A 22,523-nucleotide genomic window follows, 5' to 3' on the forward strand; every position below is an offset into this window, starting at 1 on the left:
CTTCTACGTTTTCTAGCTTGTGTGCATAATGGTGTTTGTAGTAGTCCCTGAGGGTTTTTTGTATTTCTGTGGGGTTGGTGGTAATGTCCCCTTTTTCATTTCTGGTTGTGTTTTTTGGATCTTCTCTTTTTTCTTTATTAATCTAGCTAATAATGTTGTGTGTGTGTGTGTGTGTGTGTGTGTGTGTGTGTGTATATATATATATATATATATAAAATTTATTCTTTCAAATAGCCAACTTCTGGAATCATTGGTCTTTTGTATATTTTTTGTGACTGACTTTCCTTCAGTTCAGCTCTGATTTTGGTTACTTCCTGTCTTCTGCTAGCTTTGGGGTTGGTTTACTGGTGTTTCTCTATTTCCTCTAAGTGTGATGTTAGGTTGTTAATTTGAGATCCTTCTAACTTTTTGATGTGGGTGTTTAGTACTATTAGCTTCCCTCTTAATACTGCTTTAGCTATGTCTCAGAGATTCTGGTATGTTGTATCATTGTTCTCATTGATTCAAAGAACTTCTTGATTTCTACCTTAATTTTGTTGTTTATCCAAAAGTCATTCGGGGAAAGGTTATTTAATTTCCATACAATTGTATGGTTTTGAGCAATTTTCTTACTATTGATTTCTATTTTTATTGTGCTGTGGTCCAAGAGTGTGGTTGGTGTGATTTTGGTTTCTTTGAATTTGTTGAGGATTGTTTTTTGGTTGATTGTGTAGTTGACTTCAAATTATGTGCCATGTGCAGATAGGAAGAATGTACACGCTGTTGTTTTGGGGTGGAGAATTCTATCAATATCTATTAGATTCATTTGGTCAAGTGTCAAGTTCAGTCTTTTTGTAGGTCTCCAAGAATTTGCTTTATGAATCTGAGTGCTCCTGTGTTGGATGCACATATATTTAGGATAGTTAGATCTTCTTGCTGCATTAAACTTTTTACCACTATGTAATGTTCTTTGTCTTTTTTTATTTTTGTTGGCTTAAATTCCATTTTGTCGGAAATTAGATAGCAACTCCTGCTTTTTTCTGTTTGCTTGGTACATTTTCTCCATCTTTTAACTTTGAGCTGATAGGTCTCATTGCATGTGAGATGAGTCTCTTGAAGATAGCATACAACTGAGTGTTGCTTCTTTATCCAACTTGCTACTCTGTGACTTTTAATTGGGATTTTAGCCCTTTTACATTCAAAGTTAGTATTGATATGTGTGAATTTGATCTTATTATCCATTGTTAGCTGGTTATTATGCAGATTTGTTTGTGTGGTTGCTCAATAGTGTCAATGGTCTATGTACTTAAGTGTGTTTTTGTAGTGGCCAATGTATTAGGTCATTCTTGCATTGCTATAAAGAAATACCCGAGACTGGATAATGTACAAAGAAAAGAGGTTTAATTGGGTAATGGTTCTACAGGCTATACAGGAAGCATGGTGCTGACATCTGCTTCTGGGGAGGCCTCAGGAAGCTTACAATCATGGCAGAAGGTGAAGGGGGTACAGGGATGACACATGGTGAAGGCAGAAGCAAGAGAGAATGGTGGGGCCACACACTTTCAAACCACCAGATCTTATGTGAACTCAGAGTGAGAGCTCACTTGTCACCAAGTCATGGCCCAAGCCATTCATGTGGGATCCACCCCCTTGATCCAAACACTCCCCTCCAGGCCCTACCACCAAGATTGGAGATTACATTTCAACATGACATTTGGGTGGGGACAAATATTCAGATTATATCAGCTGGTAATGGTCTTTCTTTAACATATTTAGTACTCCCTTCAGGACCTCTTGTAAGACAAGTCTGGTAATAATGACTTGCCTTAGCACTTGCTTGTCTGACAAGGATCTTATTTCTCCTCACTTATGAAGCTTATTTGGGCTGGATGTGAAACTCTTGGTTGGAATCTCTTTTCTTTAAGAATGCTAAATGTATGCAACATAATTCACAATTGCAAATATATGGAATCATCCTCATTACCAACTAACTGGTAAGTGGATAAAAATATATGGTTATCTATCTATCTATCTATCTATCTATCTATCTATCTATCTATCTATCTATGTATCTATCTATCCATCCATCCATCCACACACCATGGAATACTATGCATTCATGAAAAAGAGTGATGTAATGTCTTTTGCAGTAACTTTGAAGGAATTAGAGTCCATTATCCTAAGTGAAGTAACAACTCTGGAACAGAAAACCAAATACAGAATGTTCTAATTTGTAAGTGGGAGCTAAGCTGTGGATACACAAAGGCATACAGAATGGTATATAAAACATTGTGGACTCAGAATGGAGAAGGGTGGGAAAGGGGTTCAGGATGAACAATTACCTGTTGGTATAATACACACTATTTAGGTGATGAATACACTAAAAGTCCAGGTTTCACTGCTATACAATTCATCCACCATACAATTCGTTCATTCATCATGTAGCCAAAAACCACTTGTACCTCTTAAGCTATTGAGATTAAAAACAAAAGACAAAACAAAACAAAACAAAACAAAAAAGAATGCTAAATATAGGCCCGCGATCTCTTCTGGCTTGTAGGATTTCTGCTGAAAGTTTGCTGCTAGCTGGTTCTCTTTGTAGGAGACCTGCCCCTTCTCTCTAGCTGCCTTTAACACTTTTTTCTTTCATTTCAACCTTAGAGAATCTGAAGACTATGTTTCTTAGGGATGGCCATTGTATCTAGTATCTTGCAGGGGTCTCTGAATTTCCTGAATGTGGTGCTCTCTAGTGAGGTTGGGGAAATTTTCATGGATGATAGCTTGAAATATGTTTTCCAAGTTGCTTATTTTCTCTCCTTCTCTTTCAGGGATTCTAGTGAGTCATAGATTTGGTCTCTTTACGTAATCTCATATTTCTTAGAGGTTTTGTTCATTCTTCTTTATTTTTTTTCCTTATTTTTGTCTGAGTTATTTTGGATAACCAGTCTTTGAGCTCTGAGATTCTTTCTTCAGCTTCATCAATTCTGCTGTTAATACTTCTGATTGTATTATAAAATTCCTGAAGTGAGTTTTTCAGCTCTATCAAATCAGTGTGGTTCTTTCTGAAAATGGCCATTTTGTCTTTCAGCTCTTTTATTGTTTTATTGTATTCCTTAGAATCCTTGGATTGGGTTTTGGCTTTCTCCTGAATTTCAATGATCTTTGTTCCTATACATATTCTAAATTCGGTTTTTGTGATTCAGTCATTTCAGCCTGGTTAAGAACCATTGCTGGGGAACTAGTGTGGTCATTTGGAGGTAAAAAGACCTCTGACTTTTTGAGAGGCCAGAGTTCCTGTGCTGATTCCTTCTCATATGTGTGGGCTGATGTTTCTTCAATCTTTGAAGCTGCTGTCCTTTGGACAGGTTTGTTTGCTTTTATCTTCATTGATGCCCTTGGGGGTTTGATTGTGGTATAAGGTGGGTCCAGTTGACTGGCTTTGTTTCTGGAAGATGTTAGGGGGCCAAGGCTCAACTCAGCACTCCTAAGCTGCAGGGTCTAGCTCCGGGGGGCTGGAATGAGGCCCCCAGCTTTATTCTCTGGCCCCTTGAGGTTAGGAACCAGCTATGCCGCTGGTCACGACACTCTGATGGGTGGTACCAGTCAAAGCACTTTGTCAGGGTGATGGCAGTAGGATCTGTGTGTGTTTGCATGTGTCAGCAGCAGCAGCAGCAGCACAGCAGGGTGCATGCTTGTTGGCTGGGGTAGGGTCCTGGCGGCTGTGAGACTGTGGGCCACCGTGTGTGTGTTTGTGCTAGTGGTGGTGGCAGTGTGGGGTGGGAGGTGGGGCCTCTGTGCCTGTGTTCACACTGGCAATGGCAGCGTGGCTGGGGCAGGGGTATGCTCATGCCTGCAGTAGTGGCACTGTGAGGTTCACATGCACCAGTGGAGGAGGGGAGGTGAGATCCGCCCCCACACACGTGTACTGGGAAAGTGGTGGGGGTTGGCTGTGAGCAAATGTGTGCTGGTAAAGTGGCATGGGGAAGGCTGCCACAGAGGGAGGGTGTGGTGGGCTGGTGTTCATCATCAGGGGCCACTCTGCTGAGTGCTCTGATGATCAGGTCTGCTGGTGAAGGAACTATGACGCAGGCCCCCAGGAGGCACGCCAGTTGGGTATCCAAGGCTGCACTGAAAGCAGGCATGGGCAGGCTGGGGCCCCAGGAGAGGCCAGCAGACAGGAGGGCACTCGGATCAGACTAGCCTGTCTCACTGGCAAGACCACCCTGCTCTGTTGAAATCAGACAGTTTCCCCAAGGCTAAAATCTCCTAGGAGATCATGGTAAGCCTTGTGGTATGGGCATCCCCAGCTGTGCTCCACCACAGACATTCCCACACCAAACCCTCTGGGTTCTACACAGACTGGAGTCCTGCCCTTACTACCTCTCTAAGCAGCTCCCTCTGCCAGCTCAAGTGTCTGTGGGGTTGTGGGGTCTCCTGCTGTCAGGATTCTAGAGGTCTGTGGCAAGACTGGGTCATGCCTTGCCTGCTCAACTCACCTGTTCCCCAGAGTTGTTGGGGGCCAGGAATGAGTCCCAAGGTATGATGGCCCATGCAAGGTTTCCAGCTTTCTCCCAGCTTCTGTGTCCTCCCTCCATCCACTCTCAGTGCCTTCCCTCAGTACACCAGTCTTCTCTATGTCACCGTCCTTAAGTGGCAGATGTTCCTCCTAGCTGCATCTAGTTAGCCATCTTACTGAGCTCCTGCAGGTCACAGGATGGTAGAGGCTGCAGCAGAGTTACCTAGGGCCTCCTGGAGCAGAAACATAAAGCAGTGGAGATGGGACCCAAGCTGGGTGAGTGGGTACAAAAAGACAAAGACTCTGCCAGATAACAATGTTTTGTAGTTTTTAGTGTGCAAATCTTGCATTCTTTTGTTCAATTTGTTCTTAAATATTCATTCCTTTGGATGCCATTATAAAGGAAATTGCTTTCTTAATTTCATTTCATTTTCAGATTGTTTATTGCTAGTAAGTAGAAATACAACTGATTTTTACACATTGATCTTATATCCTGTAACTTTGCTGAACTTGTTAATTAGCTCTAATAGTTTTCTTAAAAACTTCCCTAGAATTTCCTATGTACAAGATTATGTCACCTGTGAATAGAGATAGTTTTACTTCTTTGTTTCTAACCTGGCTGCCTTTTATTTTCTTGCCTAATTGCCTTGACTAGAACCTCCAGTACAATGTTGAATAGAGTTGCCTGAGAAGACGTTCTTATCTTATTCCTGACCTTAGAGAGAAAGCTTGCAGTCTCTCATCATTAAATATGTTAGTTGTAGGTTTTTTTTTTTCTAAATAGATGCCCTTTATTGCATAGAGGAAATTCCCTTCTTATCCTACTTTATTGAGTATTTTATCATAAAAGAGAGTTGAATTTTGTCAAATGCTTTTTCTGCATCTGTTGAAATGACTGTGACATTTTCCTCCTTTACAAGGTAATATGGAGTATTACACTGAAATATTTTCATATGTTGAACCAATGCCAAGTAGGACAAATCCTAATTGGTCATGGTGTATAATCCTTTTTATATATTGTTGTATTCAGTTTGTTAGTGTTTTGCTGAGGATTTTTGTGTCTATTTTCATAAGGGATTTGGTCTGTAGTTTTTTTCTTGTGATGTCTTTGGTTTTGTTATCAGGATAATGATGTTGTTCACATTTGTTATGTATGCCTTCAGCGTAGGTGAAAGGCTGGTGCAGTTGTCAGAGGCATGTGAACCAGAGCAACTCCATCTTGAATAGGAGCTGGGTAAAATAAGGCTGAGACCTACTGGGCTGCATTCTCAGATGGTTAAGGCATTCTAAGTCACAGGATGAGATAGGAGGTCAGCACAAGACACAGGTCATAAAGATCTTGCTGATAAAACAGGTTATAGTAATGAAGCCAGCTAAACCCCACCAAAACCAAAATGGCAACAAGAGTGACCTCTGGTTGTCCTCACTGCTACACTCCCACCAGCACCATGATAGTTTACAGTCATAGCAACGTCAGGAGTTACCCTATATGGTCTAAAAAGGGGAGGCATGAATAATCCACCCCTTGTTTAGCATATAATCAAGAAATAACCATAAAAACAGCTAAACCAGCAGCCCTTGGGGCTGCTCTGTCTATGGAGTAGACATTCTTTTATTCCTTTACTTTCTTAATAAACTTGCTTTCACTTTACTATATAGACTTCCCCTGAATTCTTTCATGCACAAGACCCAAGAACCCTCTCTTGGGGTCTGGATCCAGACCCATTTCCTGTAGTATCTTTCTGGCAACCACAGAAGGGACTATAGCACAGAAATCCCCGACCCAAAGGCTAACTTTGGGTAAGTGGTGGGGTCCTGTAACATCTTTCTGCTGACCATGGAAGTGACTATAGTGCAGAAACCCCCAACCCAATGGCTACCTTTGGGTAAGTGGTGGGCCACAGACCTCCCTGGCCTGCCTAGAGGATTTCTCAGTCAATACTTGTTAACACTCCAGCTCTCCTGGGCCAAAGGCTCTGTCATTCTTTTCTCTTCCCAAACATCTGAGCAGATCCACTCCAGCTTTCTGGTGTTGCAGGCAAGGCATCTTGGTTAGTACGCAGACTCAGATCCCATTTCCATCCTTCCCCCAGGAAGATTCTTAGGTCCTCTTCAATCCAGCAGTCACTGGAAAACTCTTTTCCCAGAGGTGTGATCAACAGGATGCTGAGGAACCATGGTTGCCTTTCCTGTTAATCACAGCCACCTTCCTGTTCTCTTCTGACTGAATCTGGTTTTCCCTGGAGGCTGCCATGGTGGGAAGATGATGTTAGAGGGGTCTGCTGTGCTCAGTCTGTCTCTGGGTCAGGGTCAGGGCCCCTCTGCCTCTGGCTGCCTTAATCTTCCCTCTGCTAAGACCAGAGTGATTTCAGGCAAGGAAAGCAACTGGGACCCTGAAAACCATCCCTCCGTAGTCCGCCTCCCCATCTGTGCCCGAGTCCCTTTGCTTCCACGTGGATGCCATTGTGATTGCTGCTTGTATATTATTAAAATGTTTTTATATTAAAAATGTTTGGTTGGTCTGAAAATTAAAAGGACTTCATTTTGGAAAAAAAATTTAAAAACATCTGAGGATGTTTCTGTAACATCTTTCTGGTGAACCACAGAAGGCATGGTACTGAGGAGACCCCTGATGCAAAGGAAATAGACTGCAGCACTGATTGGCGGACTTTGGGTAAGTGGGGTGCATATACCTGGGTAAAGAATGGGATTGGGTTAGAGGCTCAATTTAAAGGAGTTAGAGTCTCTCCTAAGGCATAGTGGGTTGGAGCCCCCTCTTAATAAAAGACAAGAACGCTTGACCAGCTGGGTTAGAGACCCGACTTACGAGGGTTAGAGTCCCTTCTAAGATTTAGGGGGTTAGAGGTCCCTGTCGGTAAAGTCCCTCTTGGTAAGGTCCTTTGTGGCTAAGAATGAATTTAGCACTATGGGATATTAACTGCTATTCTCTTTGAAATAATCTGCTTTGCACTCTTTGCTGGAAGAGTAATACAAAAGGGGTAACACAAAAATCTGGATCAATATTTAAATTCTGAGCACATATTGGAATTGGCTAACAACCCTATATCAGCTTGGTTTTAACAGTTGCCCAGTTCATGGAAAGCCTTCTAATTTAGTTTACTTGGGATAATTTTACTTATTTTGCTTTACTGTTGTGGAATATATTGCTGCTTTACTCTTTGTGTAGGAATGCAGGATAAGCTTACTGAATGTTTTCTTAAACTGAACATTTACTAATCTTCCAGATATCAACTTTTGTCAGAACTCAAGAGTAATGAATGGCCCTCAGCATACTGATGCTTTCTGACTGAGCTCCTCCCTGCACTGAATACAAGAGACCCTAATAGTTAGGCAGGAATATCGTCACCCCTATTCAGCCTGAAGAAGTTACAGAAAACGGATCTTCATCCCTTTGAAACCCTTAGGATTAAGGGTTCTCTTATAAAAGGGAGGGGCGAAATGTCAGAGGCGTGTGAACCATAGCAGCTGCATCTTGAATAGGAGGTGGGTAAAATGAGGCTGGGACCTACTGGGCTGCATTCCCAGATGGTTAAGGCATTCTAAGTCACAGGATGAGATAGGAGGTCAGCACAAGATACAGGTCATAAAGACCTTGCTCATAAAACAGGCTGCAGTAAAGAAGCTGGCCCAAACCCACCAAAACTGAGATGGTAACAAGAGTGACCCCTGGTCATCCTCCCACCAGCACCATGACTGTTTTGAAATGCTATGGCAAAGTCAGGAAATTACTCCATGTGGTCTAAAAGGAGGAGGCATGAATAATCCACCCCTTGTTCGGTATATAATCAAGAAGTAACCATAAAAGTGGCCAAGCAGCAGCCCTTGGGGCTGCTCTGTCTATGGAGTAGCCATTCTTTATTCCTTTACTTTTTTAGTAAACTTACTTTCACTTTACTGTGTGGACCTGCCCTGGATTCTTTCTTGTGTGAGATCCAACCCCTTTCCTGTAACACAGTCACTGTTAGCACGGCTTGTCAAAGATTCCTGTCCCACAGTTGAGGTGCCCTTGTTTATTGACTGTGTGAGTGAGCTGGTTATTCAGTCATTGTCTCTCTGATGAACACTTCTTTACCTTGGTTTGAGTGGAGATTCTGAAACTCACTTTGTCTTTGCTGGCTGGTTCCCTGTTGGACTCTCAATAGGGGCACTAGAGGGAGACTGGGAGGCTGGAGGAGGAAGACAGGACACGCTCACTGATTCCTGTTTCATCCCCTTCCATTGTGAGTAGCCTCAGTGATGCTTTTCACGGGCAACAGTGACTGGTTCCAGTTTGCAGTTTTCCCCACTCTCAGAAGTAGTCTCATTGGGCATCCTCAGAGATATCAGCACCAGGGTCACACTATCCTCAGAGATCTGTGTTCCAGTTCCATGTGGGCCCCTCCTCTGAGCCAGAAAAGAAAATATTGTATATGCAATCTCACTGTTAAAAAATGTTACACATATATTCTAGCTAGGTTAGATTAACCAATCTTTATTAAGGAAGAAACTGCTAATTTACCCCATAGTGAAGATTGAGACCTACTGACTTGGGGCAGTGACTTATTAAAGACAAAACAAAACAGAATAATATTGGCATTATTTCATTAATTGTATCAATTTTGAAACTGTATTAATTTCATAATAGCTCTGAAGATAGAGTTTGACAAATACAAAAAGGTTCATGGTACCCAAAGACTAAATCTTCCTGGTGGTAGAGGCCACCCTATGAGCAAGCATGGAAATGGGACATGTGACCTAGCCTTAGTAAAATTAACAGGAACCATAGGTCACAAATCACAATGCTCTATGACAAGCCTTAAGAAATAATATCTTGTTGGGAGCAGTAGCTTGAGAATTTAAAGAGACCCTAGTAGTTAGGCAGGAATATCGTCATGCCTATTCAGCCTGAAAAAGTTACTGGTTGGGTCATTAAACTCCTCAGAAAAATAAAGTGGTAAGGATTAGAGAATGCTGCCATGCACTGCACGAGGATGTTTTGGTCCATAACAGACCGCATATACGGTGGTGGTCCCATAAGATTATAATGTCATAATACCGTATTGCTACTATGCCTCTTCTATGTTTAGATACACAAATACTTGCCATTGTGTTACAATTGCCTACAGTATTGAGGACTGTAACATACTGTGCAGGCTTGCAGCCTAGGAACATGCTTTACTTTAATTTATGTTCAAGTATCATTCTCCCTTAGATTTTGTGAGGTTGAAAGGTAATTGTTTAAACTGGATGTGAATGGAGAGGGGGCCTCTGGAGAGCAAAGTGCCCTCTGTTCCCCTTCCTAATGTTAATAGTCTATACCATACAGCCTAGGTGTACAGTAGGCTGTGCCATCTAGGTTTGTGTAAGTGCACTCTATGATGTTCCCACAACACAAAATCACCTAACCACACATTTCTCAGAATGTATCTGTCATTAAGTGACACATGACTATTTACACTGTTGACCTCAAGTACACAAATAGATCAGACAAGTGGAGAAAGACTTCATTCTACTTCATTCTAATTTAAATGCATGTGCTGTCTGTAGTTAGGAAAATGTGAAGGAGCAATCAGCCTCCGGTGATATTCAAGTCTAATTAGAAATTCTTCTTGGACTGTTTAGTTCAAAGCTCCCTCTTAATCTTCCAGGAACTTAATCCTCCACACAAAGTATATGAAGACACAAAAATGTACAAAGTATGTATTTCTACATTATGTAGAAAGTATGTATAGCTATTATTTAAGTGTGGAATATTAATTTTGTTGTAAGAAGAGGGATTTATTCACTGAAATGAACTGTATGAATCTGACTCATCGCCACAGAAGTCACACAGGCTCTTCTCTGAGTCAGAAAATGTTAAGACCTTTCTGTCTATTTTTCCTTTTTAGGGACTGCTTGACTACAGCAAAAGGAGGGGCCAGCAGATTTCAGTTCAAGCATGTTTGAAGTCTGTTTTCCGACATTATCTGTGAAACAAAAAATAAACATAGTAAAATCTCCACTACAAATGATCTCTATAAAGTGTAATAACATGATTTAAGTTTATTTCTTATTTTCTATATTTTATAAATTGCTACATTGAACAGTTTTAATTAAAAAAATTAAAGTTAACCTTGAAAATTTTTTTGGTTGCTGTTTTAATTTGCAGATAAGATAGTACATTTTAGTTGTTCCTATACTTTAGTAGCAATCAATTTGGGTGTAAAATATTAGGGTCATAATGTTCTCTATACCTCATCCCACTCTCTTATGGTATTTGTTACTCAGAGAAGAAATCTGAGTCCTGATTATTTCGATTCCTTTGAAGAAACCAAGTTACTTTTTTTGTTTAACAGTAGGAGTCTTTCTATTTAAATTTAAAAATTTTCACCTAGACACTTCCTATTCTAGGTCTCACTTTATGAATTTTTTCCTTGCCCATGTTGAACTCTCAACCTCCAATTTTAGATTTCTTCTCAGACCTGGAAAGCATATTTTTAAGATAAAATTTTTAATCTTTCTTGTGATCCACCATTCCATTTTATGTTTTAAGGGGATCTCTAATGTGTAGATTGGAGTTCTATGATTTGTCCTCGCTTAAATTTCTGAGCTCTTCTAAATGTCTTTATTCATTTTACATTTGGGAATACTTCTGAAGTGAATCCTCTCCGTTACTGATTTGATTTTCACACTGTCAAATCTGTCTTTTCTTGCTTCTAGTACAAAACCTGCTGGATTTTTTCTTCTTTCTTCAGTGTCTTGAACCAAGTTTCCTTTTTAAATCTAAGTCTGTTCTTGTTGGGTGGTGGCAGTGTCCTCTCAAATTGTTTCTGGGGTCCCTACACCCCTGTGAGCTCCCAGGCCATGTCTGTGGCAATGCTGAGGACAAATACAGGGTATGGCCCTCCTGGTGATGAAGAGGAGGTGCACCCCAGGTCACCAGAAGCCAAGAGAACCAGCGGGGCTAAGCGGGGCAGGATGTAGAAACATGTTCTCACAAAAACCCTGAAGATGAGAAGATGAGATACGATTGTCACCGCCTGTCCCTATGTGGGCCTGACTCTCTTCACTACACTAAACTGGATGTGAATGGAGAGGGGGCCTCTGGAGAGCAAAGGGCCCTCTGTTCCCCTTCCTAATATTAATGCCTTACTTTGATTTACATTCAAGTGTCATTCTTCCTTAGATTTTGTGAGGTTGGAAGGTAATTGTCATTATTACCACAGAAAGGAAAACTGGAGTTCAAAGAAACTTAACTGAGAAGTGAGCCCTGGTCTCTGGATTCTTTTGTTGATGTCAGGAGTCACAGCAACTGGTGATGAAACAGAGCCCAGGCTCAGTGCCTCCCAGGAATGTCCTCACATCCTGTTGTGCAACTTTCCGAAGCCTCTAGGTGACTGTGGTGCCTTGTAGCTGTCCCGGGAGCCCTCAGCAGCAGTTGGAGTTGGTGCACAGGAGGGATGAGGAAGACCCGGCTCTGGGGGCTGCTGTGGATGCTCTTTGTCTCAGGTAAGACAAGGAAGAGGAGTGGGCAGGGAAGGCGTTTGGTCCAGGATCTCGGGGAGCCCTTTTCTGTTGAAGCTTCAGAACACAGGACCATCCAAGATAGAGCCACCCAATAGTTATGCCAGACTGTGCTGCTCTACCCAGAATCGGGAGAACGTGCAGTGTCTGCCCACAAAAGTAAAAGAAGGAGAGAGTCAGGGAAACAAGATGTCTGTGCATGTCGACGTTGTCAGAGACAGGCAAAGTCTGGCATGGGAATAATGATAGAGTAGATCTCATCATGGCATGATCTACAATGAGTTTATTTGATGTTGAAATCTTTTTCTTATATTCCATCATGATGTTGGATGTTATATTCCATTTGATGTTGACAGTCCGTTAAACCCAAAAGGCAGTATTGATTTAACAAATACTTCCCAGGGGTCTACTATGGGCCAGCAAATATACTACTGCTGAGGACACAGATGTGACCAGAAGAGGCTGGTGCTCATTTTGGTGGGGGCGATCATCCCAGCTCTCCATGGCACGCTGGGATTGGAGGGCACAGTTGCTGAGGCTCAGCAGAGCCGGCTCATGCCCCAGCTCTTCCATGTGTCTCCTCTTATGATCTGCACAGCTCATACCTGCACCCAAACCAGAAGCATGTGAGGCTTTATTCACTCCTCCTCCTAATCCTTATATTTAGGAGGAAGGATTATGATGTTTATGAATAACAGGAGGAAAGTGTCAATATGAGTTCAAAACGAGGCTTGCCTTAGGAAGGCATGAAAAATCAGGGAGAGGTATTCTCTTGGGCCCTCTACTTTGAGCAAAGTCATGGACAACTGCCTTGTAGAGTCCATGCTCAGATGTTGCTCTGGGGCTTCTTGGAGCTGGGGTGATAATCTAGATGGGCAGAAGGGAGTTAGGTCCTCATGGACAAGTGTATTTCCTCGTGTTTGATTCATGTTTTTCTGAAGGAGAACTGGGAGACAGCAGAGGGCTGAAGGTTATGTACTTGTGTGAGAGAAAACCAGTGGTATATATTTCATTGTGCCCTGTGGGGATAGGTTAGGGGTTAACCTGAATGCTCCTTGCAACTGGATGCTTATTTACGCTTGGGCGAGGACTGCTCTAATCCCTATCAGACTGTGTTGGGCCATGTAGCTCAGTGCTTTAGATGGAACCAGAGTCCTTGGGTTTGAATCCTGGCTCTAGCACTTAACTATGGTGAGACTTTGGGCAAATCACTTAATCTCTCTGTGCCTCAGTTTCCTTATCTATAAAATGGGGAGAATAATGGTGTCAACTTTTTACATTACAAAGATTAAATAAGATAGTCTTTGAAAACCCTTAGCACATAATACTTAATAGGTAGTATTTGCTATCCTTTTAATTAACATATTCAAAGGAATTCCCTTCTTGCAATGCTGCACAGACAGCTCAGCAGCCTTCGTTTCTTACTGTCTCCTTCCTTCTGCGAGAGACAGGCAAGTTTGCAAACTCAGTCACCTGTAGCTCCCACCTTCCCTGGGGAGCTGGCAAATAAAGGAGATTTATCTGTAACATTAACTTCAGAGGTTAGGGCTTCAGTGGTGACAACTTGAGGATGGAGTCTGTGTGTCTTCCAAAGAGCCCAGCACAGTGCCTGTGATAGAGAAGTTTCTCAGCCACAGTCTGATGAGTGAGTGAACAAATGAGGGAACCAGGCTTGGTTTCAGACAACACTCAGCCTCTGCTCAGCTGCCTCTTGGAGGGGCACTCCTGACCGGAGTTTGTGGGAGTTGCCCAGGAGGCCTGTTTGCAAGGTTTCCTTAGAAACTGGAGTCTGCTCCCAGAAGAACTGGCTTTCAAGACTGGTTTCACCTTTAAAATCCTTGTGAGTCCCTGAGTGGAGTCTTCCTAAGGTCAGGCAGATCTGTTGGCCTATCCTGGGGTGGGCGTGCCAGGGGGCTCCGTGAAAGGGGCAGTGCTTGTCATTTTTCACCAGGCCTGCAAGGACCTAAGTGTGTGGTATTAATAACAGCAGTACTAGTGTTACCTTGACTCTCACAGTAAACCCAGCAGCACTGTCCAGCCTGTTATTTGGTGCTCCATGGGGGAAGGTACCCTAGGCCTGAGTGCGTAAGCTACAGTTTCTCAGCAACTTAGAGAGCCCCGGGTGTCCAGCTGAAACACGGACCTTGGTCTTCTAACTTCTGCTCTGCTTGGCCTCCCATCAGCAAGGCTCCCTTGGACAAGGCCAGATGAGCATTCCCAATTCTAGATGGTTAACCCGGTTCAGCCTCCAAGAATGTGGTGGAAACCATTGTCACTGTAACCCAGGGGTTCTCAAACCTGGCACTATTGACATTTGGGGTGGGATGATTCTTTGTTGTGGGGGCTGTCCTGTGCACTGTAGGATGCTTAGCCTGATATCCACTAGATGTTAGTAGCACCCACCTCTCTCCCTGGTTATAACAACCAAAAATGTCTAGATATTGTCCAGGGTTTCAGGGAGAGTTGTGGCAGGGAGCAAAAATTGCTCCCCAGTGGAGAACCACTGCTGTGACTCTGTGACATCAAAAATAGGAGGGGACATTTCTTGGCTCAGGTAACTGGAAAGTACAAGGGGTGCTCCTCTGGAGCACAGCTGAGTCCATGACTCAGATAACGTGGTTTTTTTTTTTTTTCTCTCTTTCTTTCTCTTCCCTCCACTCTCCCCTCTCTCCCTTCCTCTCACTCACTTTCTGCCTGTTTAGCCATTCTCAGGCAGCCTATTCCCACATGGAAGAAAGTTTCACATAATAAAGTTTCACATCTCACTGACCTGTGAATCCTAGCAAGAAGCATTTCTCTTAATGGCTACAGCAGTCTCAGGGAGGATTCTGATTGGTCCAGCTCAGCCACGTGCTCCTTCCTAAACCAATCAGCCTGGCAAGGCCCAGGCTGGAGTGCAGTGTTGTGATCTCGGCTCACTGTAACCTCCTCCTCCTGGGTTCAAGTGATTCTCCCACCTCAGCCTCCCATGTATCTGGGACTACAGGTGTGCACCAGCATGCCTGGCTAATTTTTTGTATTTTTAGTAGAGGCGGGGTTTCACCATGTTGGCCAGGCTGGTCTCAAACTCCTGACCTCAGGTGATCTGACCTCCTCATCCTCCCAAAGTGTGGGATTACAAGCGTGAGCTACCGCACCTGACCCCGAGATGGGGTACTTGGATTGGCAAAGCCTGTGTCCTGTGCCCATCCTTGAGAATGTGGGCAGCCCCAACAGTAGAGCCACACAGGATCGTTCCCTTGGAAAGGGGTGCTCTGCTACCCAAAGGGAGAAAGGAGTGGCAGGCAGTCAGATATCCATGCCCATCATGCCCTCCAGACAGCTTCCTCACTGTTTGTCCAAAGGTCTTTTGAACTGATGTCCTTGCCCTGACTTAGGTGAAGTTCCTCAAGCTGTCCTTGGAGCCACTCTTTTCTAGCACTGTGTCTTTGCATTCACTTTTTATGTCGTACACCCTTGTAATTGTTCCCTCCCACCACGCTGCAGCCACTTGTGGTCTTAGCACAATGTCCCATGTTCTGTCTCCAGTTGGGCAGTTTCTTCCTCTCAAAGTCAGTCTTCCTGTGATCATTTATGAAATTTGATCCTCATGCACCATATGAAGTCTCACTCTTAGAGTAAAAAACCTACTCACAGTGGAAAGAGCTGAGGTCTAGTGCTGGCTTGCAGGGCAAGTTGTATTTTCTCTGGAGGCCTCAAGAACCTTGTCTGCAATATGGGTGTTTGGACAAGAAAAACAGGGGGCTCCTCTCCTTTTTCCCCACCCAGAGAGAGAAAAATAATTCCTCACAGAACCCAATTCTCTTTCCCTGCTTATAGAACTCCGAGCTACAACTGAATTAACTGAGGAAAAGTATGAATACAAAGAGGGGCAGACCCTGGAGGTAAAATGTGACTACACACTAGAGAAGTATGCCAACAGCAGGAAAGCTTGGCAGAAAATGGAGGGAAAGATGCCCAAGATCCTGGCAAAAACAGAGAGGCCTTCAGAGAATTCCCATCGAGTCCAAGTTGGGAGGATCACACTAGAAGACTACCCTGATCATGGTTTACTGCAGGTCCGAATGATCAACCTTCAAGTGGAAGACTCTGGACTGTATCAGTGTGTGATCTACCAGCATCCCAAGGAATCTCACGTGCTGTTTAATCCCATCTGCTTGGTGGTGACCAAGGGTGAGTGGCCTGGGATTGGTGGGGACAGGAAGGCCAGGTGAGGAAAGGGACAGTGGTGGCAGCATCAGCAGAGCTGGGGTTCAGGATTCCTAGCAGGCTGTCTTCCTCCCAGAAGCTCCTTGTCTCTCATCTGAGGTCCAATAGTAAGTAGAACCTTCCATGTATGAGATTCTCCTTGAATTAGGCAAGAGCCAAATTAGGCAAAGCCTAATTTGGGGTGCTGTGGTAGGAATTGGGGTACAATTAAGGTGAGTGGTAGATTTGGGATAATTTAGTCCCATTCTTTGTTCTCCACTTAGAAGTCATGTCCTGACTCCCCCTCCCAAGGATGCATTTGGTGGCATGCCTGTGTACCTCTGAAGCAGCCCCTCTCACATCTTTCTGTGGGCACAGACCACCTGGAGATTTTATTTCCAATGCAGACTCCAGCTGAATAGGTACAGGGTAGGACCCAAGAGTCTGCATCTCTATTGATCTCCCAGGTGATGCCAGTGCTGATAGTCCATGGCTCCCATTTTCGGGGAGCAAGATGGGAGAGCTCCAGAGCTCATACACAACTCTATCTCACTGGATAGGAGAGGCCGGTTTACTTACCTGTCCCCTATTAATTTCAGAACTGCTTGCGGGAAGCACCTGTGCCTTCCTGGGTTCTGCACCCTTAGCAAATAATGTAGTTTCTGACACAAAGTAGGCTCTCAGTAGATGTTACATTAAGGAATGAATTATAGAAGACAGAGGAAAGGGAGGCAGGTTCAAGTTCCCAGTTCCCAGAACCTGGGGAATTCTAAGCCTGAGGAAGACAAGGTGCATACATAATATATTAATAAAAGATAACTTTTAAAGCAATATGCCATAAGCCAGGTGAATGAAAGGCAGAGTGAATCAAGTAAGCCTGGAATTACTCTTGGAGAAGGTGGGGGCACATGAACTGGTGAAGAACAGAAGGCAAGTGCATTTCCAACAATACGAATGGCAAAAAATTCCTTTCTTCTTCTCTCTTTCTGCTCTCCCTCACTTCCTGCCCTTTTTTTCTTCTTTCCTTTTTTCAATCTCTGACTCAGGTTGACTCCACAGTATTTCTTTGGTTTTAGCAAAAGAAAACTTTGCATTTGGGCCATGCTTATTTCCCTCCTCAGCTTCATTTACCATACCACCTACCCGTCCATCAACTCATCCACCTTTTCATCCATACATCCATTCACCCACCCATCCACCCCTTCATCATTCATCTGTCCACCCATCCATCCAATGTGTCTTCTTGCAGGTTCTTCAGGTACCCCTGGTTCCAGTGAGAATTCTACCCAGAATGTGTATAGGATTCCTTCTACCACTACTAAGGCCTTGGGCCCACGCTATACCAGCCCCAGAACCGTGACCCAAGCTCCACCCGAGTCAACTGTCGTTGTCTCCACTCCTGGCTCTGAAATCAACCTTACAAATGTGACAGATATCATCAGGTATGGTTTTCAGGCCCTGGGCCCCTGGTTTGGACACTGAGCCCTTTTTCCCCAGTCCGTGTGCTGAGAGGATGTGAAAGTGAGGGAAAGGGGAGGGTGGGGCAGGAGCTGACTTGAGTCACTTTAGTCTGGGTAGAAATGTCCAGGGGAAGAAGGAAGTGGTGATGGAGAATAGGGGAGGCTGTCAGCCAGGCTGTCCTTCTCCCCAGTTCACCTTCCTTGTTTCCTTGCAACCTGAGTATTAAGGAGAGGGAAATGGCATCTTCCCCAAATTCCAATGGAGCTCATCCAACTCTAGGGGTCTGATGGGTAGTGGGAAAGCACTCTGAGTGAGGGGCCCTGGATCTAGTGTTGGCCTGACTAACTGTGACTCTGGGTGAGTCAGGAACCCTCTCTGGCTTTAGCTTCCTTGACAGTTCAGTAGGCATGCTAGAAACCCAGAGCTGGAAGACATTGTCCACCTAACAGCTCTCAGCAGGAGCTGGAGCTGGGGCTAAATGCAGTATTGGTTTTTGCCTTATTGTTTTTTAAATAATATTGTTGCATGTGTCCAATTATAGATCAATAGAATTAGAATTTTTGCAGATGAGGTCCATCTCAGTATTTTTAATAAGATCTTTAGGAGACTTCTAATGTGTAGGCAAACTTAAGAACCACTAACTTAGCAATTTCACTCTTCTTTACAGTTATTACATGTTGATTTATATTAGAATGTGTTTATCATTAAATATTGAAATATCAGGGAGGAAATATTCTTTCACATTACCACTAGTCTAACATGGCTTTTTTCTCATATTCTCTTCTAGTCTTTATTTATGTTTATACATATTTTAATATGGCAGTAGGTCTAATTATACCTGTTTTTTTCTTTTCCATGCTGAAATTATTCTTTGATGCTGCTACCTAAATTCCATAAATATAATTTCAATAAGTGCATATTTTTCTATCAATTGTGAAAGCCATAACTTACATAATCATTGGCCTGTTCTTAGACATTGATATAGTGTTGATAACTCTGAGATAAACATTTTCTTGCAGATGTATTTTTCTTCTTTTAAATAATTAACTCAAATGAAATTTCCATGAGATAATTTAAACACTGATATCATTTTGTATACAAATAGCATCTACCAATGGTCTTCCAAAAGATTGGAAACAATTTGCATTGTGATTCATTATGCATAAATAAAGCAGTGTCACTGCAGGCTTACAGACATGGATTTAGTCTTTTAAATCATTAAATAGTGTGAGTTAAATCACATTCCTGCTAAAATGAATGTGAACTGGTGCCTGCCCTAATTTCTCTATGAGTGTAGACTCCACCTCCATATGGGTAGTAGCAGTGCCTTTTTTCCCATTACATTGTTTGGAGAACAGAGTGTTCATTAAACCTTTGTGGAATAAATCAAACGAACGATCCACTAGGAGTCAATTCTTTTTTCTCTACTTTCATTTTGCAATACATAAGTGAAGAGTACATGACCTTTGCCCATATTCCTACTTTTACGGGAAGGAGGGCCTTAAGTGTAAGCTGTCCAGGTTCTGAGCCTTTTAAACAAAGAATTGGACAAGATGCACAGAGTAACAAAGGAATGAAGCAGTGAAAGCAGGAATTTATTTAAGCGAGAAAGTGCTCCCCAGGGTAGAAGTGGCCCCGAGCAAGCGGCTCAAGGGCCAGGTTACAAAGTTTTCTGGGTTTTAAGTACTCCACGTGAGGTTCCTCTCAGTTACCGTTATCTGTATAAAGCATTTGGTTTGTGGCTACCTAAAGGCTGAGGTGAATTGGCGCCCTCTGTGGATAAAGAGATGGTCGTTTGTGATTGGCACATGACCAATCCAAGGCACTGTCCCTTTCCATCTGAGACATGGTGGAAGGGGGAAGGCTGTGTGGAGAGTAGCCTTTGATCCTTTGCTGCTGGGGAATGGGGAGATGGGGTTTTTCCTTTTGGTTTAGCTTTAGAAAATTTGTGTTAATTGGCCTTTAGGTTCCCTGACCCCAGCACCAGGAGTTTTCCTTTTGATCCAGTTTTGGGAAATCAGCACGAATCTGTTCTAGATTCCTTGATCCCAGACCTTGGTGTTGCTCCTTGATTCAGCATGAATTGGCCTTATGTTTCTGTCTCCAGACCCTATTCTCCTGCCTCGATACTAGAGACTGCATCTCTCTTTTACCTGTTAACTTTATCGTCTAATATGAACTATCCTTTCAGCAAAAGTCCAGTCTGGAATCCACTCTAGCTGTTTGAAAAGAAGAAGCTTTTTTTTTTTCTTTTCCTTCCTTCCTTCCTTCCTTCCTTCCTTCCTTCCTTCCTTCCTTCCTTCCTTCCTTCCTTCCTTCCTTCCTTCCTTCCTTCCTTCTTCCCTTCCCTTCCCTTCCCTTCCCTTCCCTTCCCTTCCCTTCCCTTCCCTCCCCTCCCCTCCCCTCCCCTCCCCTCCCCTCCCCTCCCTTCCCTTCCCTTCCCTTCCCTTCCTTTCTTTCTTTTTTTTTGTTTGAGACAGGGTCTCACTCTGTCAACCAGGCTGGAGTGGAGTGGCGCAATCATGGCTCACTGTAGCCTCAACCTCCTCCCACCTTTGCCTCCCAAGTAGCTGGGACCACAGATGCATACCATCAGGACAGCTAATACTTTTTATTGTTTTTGTAGAGATGGGGGTCTCCCTGTGTTACCCAGGCTGATCTCGAATTCTTGGGATCAAGTGATCCTCCCACCTCGGCCTCCCAAAGTGCTGGGATTACAAGTGTGAACCACCACATCTAGCCAGAAAAAGAAGGAATTTAATGCAGGGAATTGTTTGCCCAGGTGATGGAAGAGCTGAGACACTAATTTGGCGATAGAGAGGCACTGCAGATGTAGCCACTATCACCTTATCTCTAGGTAGGTTCCCCAGAAGCAAGCCATAAAGTCTTGTTAAAATGTTTTAGGACTAGGCATCGTGGCTCACATTTATAATCCCAGGACTTTGGGAGGCTGAGGTGGGAGAATCACTTGAGCCCAGGAATTTGAGATTAGCCTGGGCAACTTAGCAAGACCCTGTCTTTACACAAAAATAAAAAAATTGGCAGGGCATGGTGGCATGCACCCATGGTCCCAGCTACTTGGGAGGCTGAGGCACGAGGATCACTTGAGCCTGGAAGATCGAGGTTTCAGTGAGCTGTGATCAAGCCATTGTACTCCAGCCTGGGCAACAGAGCAAGATCCTGCTCTCTCTCTCTAAAAAAAAATGACAAAAAAAAAATGTTTTAGGAAGTGATTTCTGGCAAAGCCATTGAGGAAGTGGGACCAGGAAGGGAAGGAAGGCAAGCAAGGTTGTCATAACCAAGGAGTATCTCACAGGATAACTCTGGCTCAGTCTTGTAAAGGAGCTCTGGGGACTCCTGAGTCACATTTGGAGTTGTCCCTGTAAGGGGCAGTAACTGAGCAAGGGCAGCTCTAACCAAGGCCAAACACATGAATTCCTGGGCCTTCAGGGGGTTAGTAGCTTGTGTGCAGCCTCGAAAGAAATGCAGGTGGTGGCCTGTTGGGAGTGGACATGCCCCGCGAGTTCAGCCTAGGAAAATGGTACAGCACTCAGAGTAGATAAGGCAGAGCACTCGCAGGAGGGACTTGGGGAGGAGGTGCAGTGAGCAGGGCCCAGAAGCCAGGACATTCAGGTTGCAGCACTGGAGTCAGGGCAGATGCTGAGGATGCTGAGTGGGCCACAATCACGTGAGGGGTGAGAGAGATGCTGGCTCCCTGTGCCTTGCCGCCTGTCTCTCTGCCCCATCCCTGCCCCTGTCTCTGCCCCCTGTCCCCTACCAGTTGCTGAACTTGACCAGGCAGCCTTGAGAATGTAGTCCCCTGTGCTACAAGTCAGGGCCCTTGACTAGGGGTGGATTTCGGGCAAATAGGCAGTTTTCTGCTTTCTAGCTCCTTTATGCTGTTTTCCTCTTTGCTAGTTTGTGCATGTGGTTTTAAGTTTTGTATAGGTGGATGTGTTGATTTTAAATCAGTTGCTTTGCTTTATTCCTTAATGTGTCTTATTCTATTTCCTGGTGACTTCTCTTGGATTGTTTTTTAATTTTATTTAAATGTTTAATCCAGGGAGAAGATTTATTCTGCCACATGCTGTAAACTGTAGAAAAGGCTACTCCATTATCATGTTGCTGTCCAGATACTGCAAGACTATTTACTAAATGATCCTCCTGCCTCTCCAAGTAGCTGGGACCATGGGTGCATGCTACCATATCCGGCTTATCCACTGGACCTCTGATTTCCTTAGACGTTATGTTCCCACATGGCACTGGCTCTGCATCTGGCCTTTTTGTTCCATTGCCATCTGTCTGTCCCTGTTTCTTACCATGCCACATCCTTGTGTTCTCATCTGCTTGCATGTCTGCTGATGGAACTGGTCAAGTGCCCTCACTCCTTTGCATCTTTTTATTATGATACCTATTGATGTTTACCCAGAACCCTTAAAATCATTTCACCAAAATCTATAAAATTCATGATGAGATTTTCACTAGGGTTGGATTCTTCTCGGTTTATAGGTGAGGAAACTGAGCTAAAGAGGTGAGATGACTATCCCAGTAGGCAGGGGATGGTGCTGAGACTAGAGAGCGGGTTTCCTAGCTGGGGTTCCCTCTCCCTACCACATCACAAGGAGGAGGATGGGCTGATCAGCCTGACAGTCTCCCAACAGTGCCTCTCCTGGACAGGGACCTGTACTCTCCACTGAATTATTTCTAATCAGTAGTTTTTGGCAGTGAGACAGACCGAAAAGCACAGGGTCAGGCAGTGTGGGAAAGGTGCAGCAAGGACCTAAGCAGAGGGGAGTGTGACATGAAGGCATTTTCTAGAGGGAACACATGCATGTGGGGGAGCCTTTACCAGCAGTAGCGTTCAGTCTCCTCTCTC

General features: G+C 43.8%; 1 protein-coding gene across 3 annotated transcripts in view; it reads left to right on the top strand.

Annotated features, from left to right (window-relative positions):
• Nucleotides 1-22,523, top strand: part of LOC105489633 (triggering receptor expressed on myeloid cells 1) — a 46,899-nt gene that overhangs the window by 21,755 nt on the left and 2,621 nt on the right. The window contains exons 4-8 of one of the 3 annotated variants that reach the window (XM_011754600.3): nucleotides 10,384-10,518; nucleotides 11,775-11,983; nucleotides 15,818-16,171; nucleotides 17,436-17,628; nucleotides 21,711-22,523. In XM_011754600.3, the coding sequence (XP_011752902.2) occupies nucleotides 11,935-11,983; nucleotides 15,818-16,171; nucleotides 17,436-17,628; nucleotides 21,711-21,747 (633 nt within the window). In that variant the 5' untranslated portion in view covers nucleotides 10,384-10,518; nucleotides 11,775-11,934 and the 3' untranslated portion in view covers nucleotides 21,748-22,523. Of the gene's footprint in view, nucleotides 1-10,383; nucleotides 10,519-11,570; nucleotides 11,984-15,817; nucleotides 16,172-17,435; nucleotides 17,629-21,710 lie in introns of those variants that run through there. The other 2 variants (XM_011754599.3, XM_011754598.3) reach the window with 2 other exon arrangements.

This window comes from Macaca nemestrina, chromosome 5 (genome assembly GCF_043159975.1).
Source record: "Macaca nemestrina isolate mMacNem1 chromosome 5, mMacNem.hap1, whole genome shotgun sequence".
Lineage (NCBI taxonomy): Eukaryota > Metazoa > Chordata > Mammalia > Primates > Cercopithecidae > Macaca > Macaca nemestrina.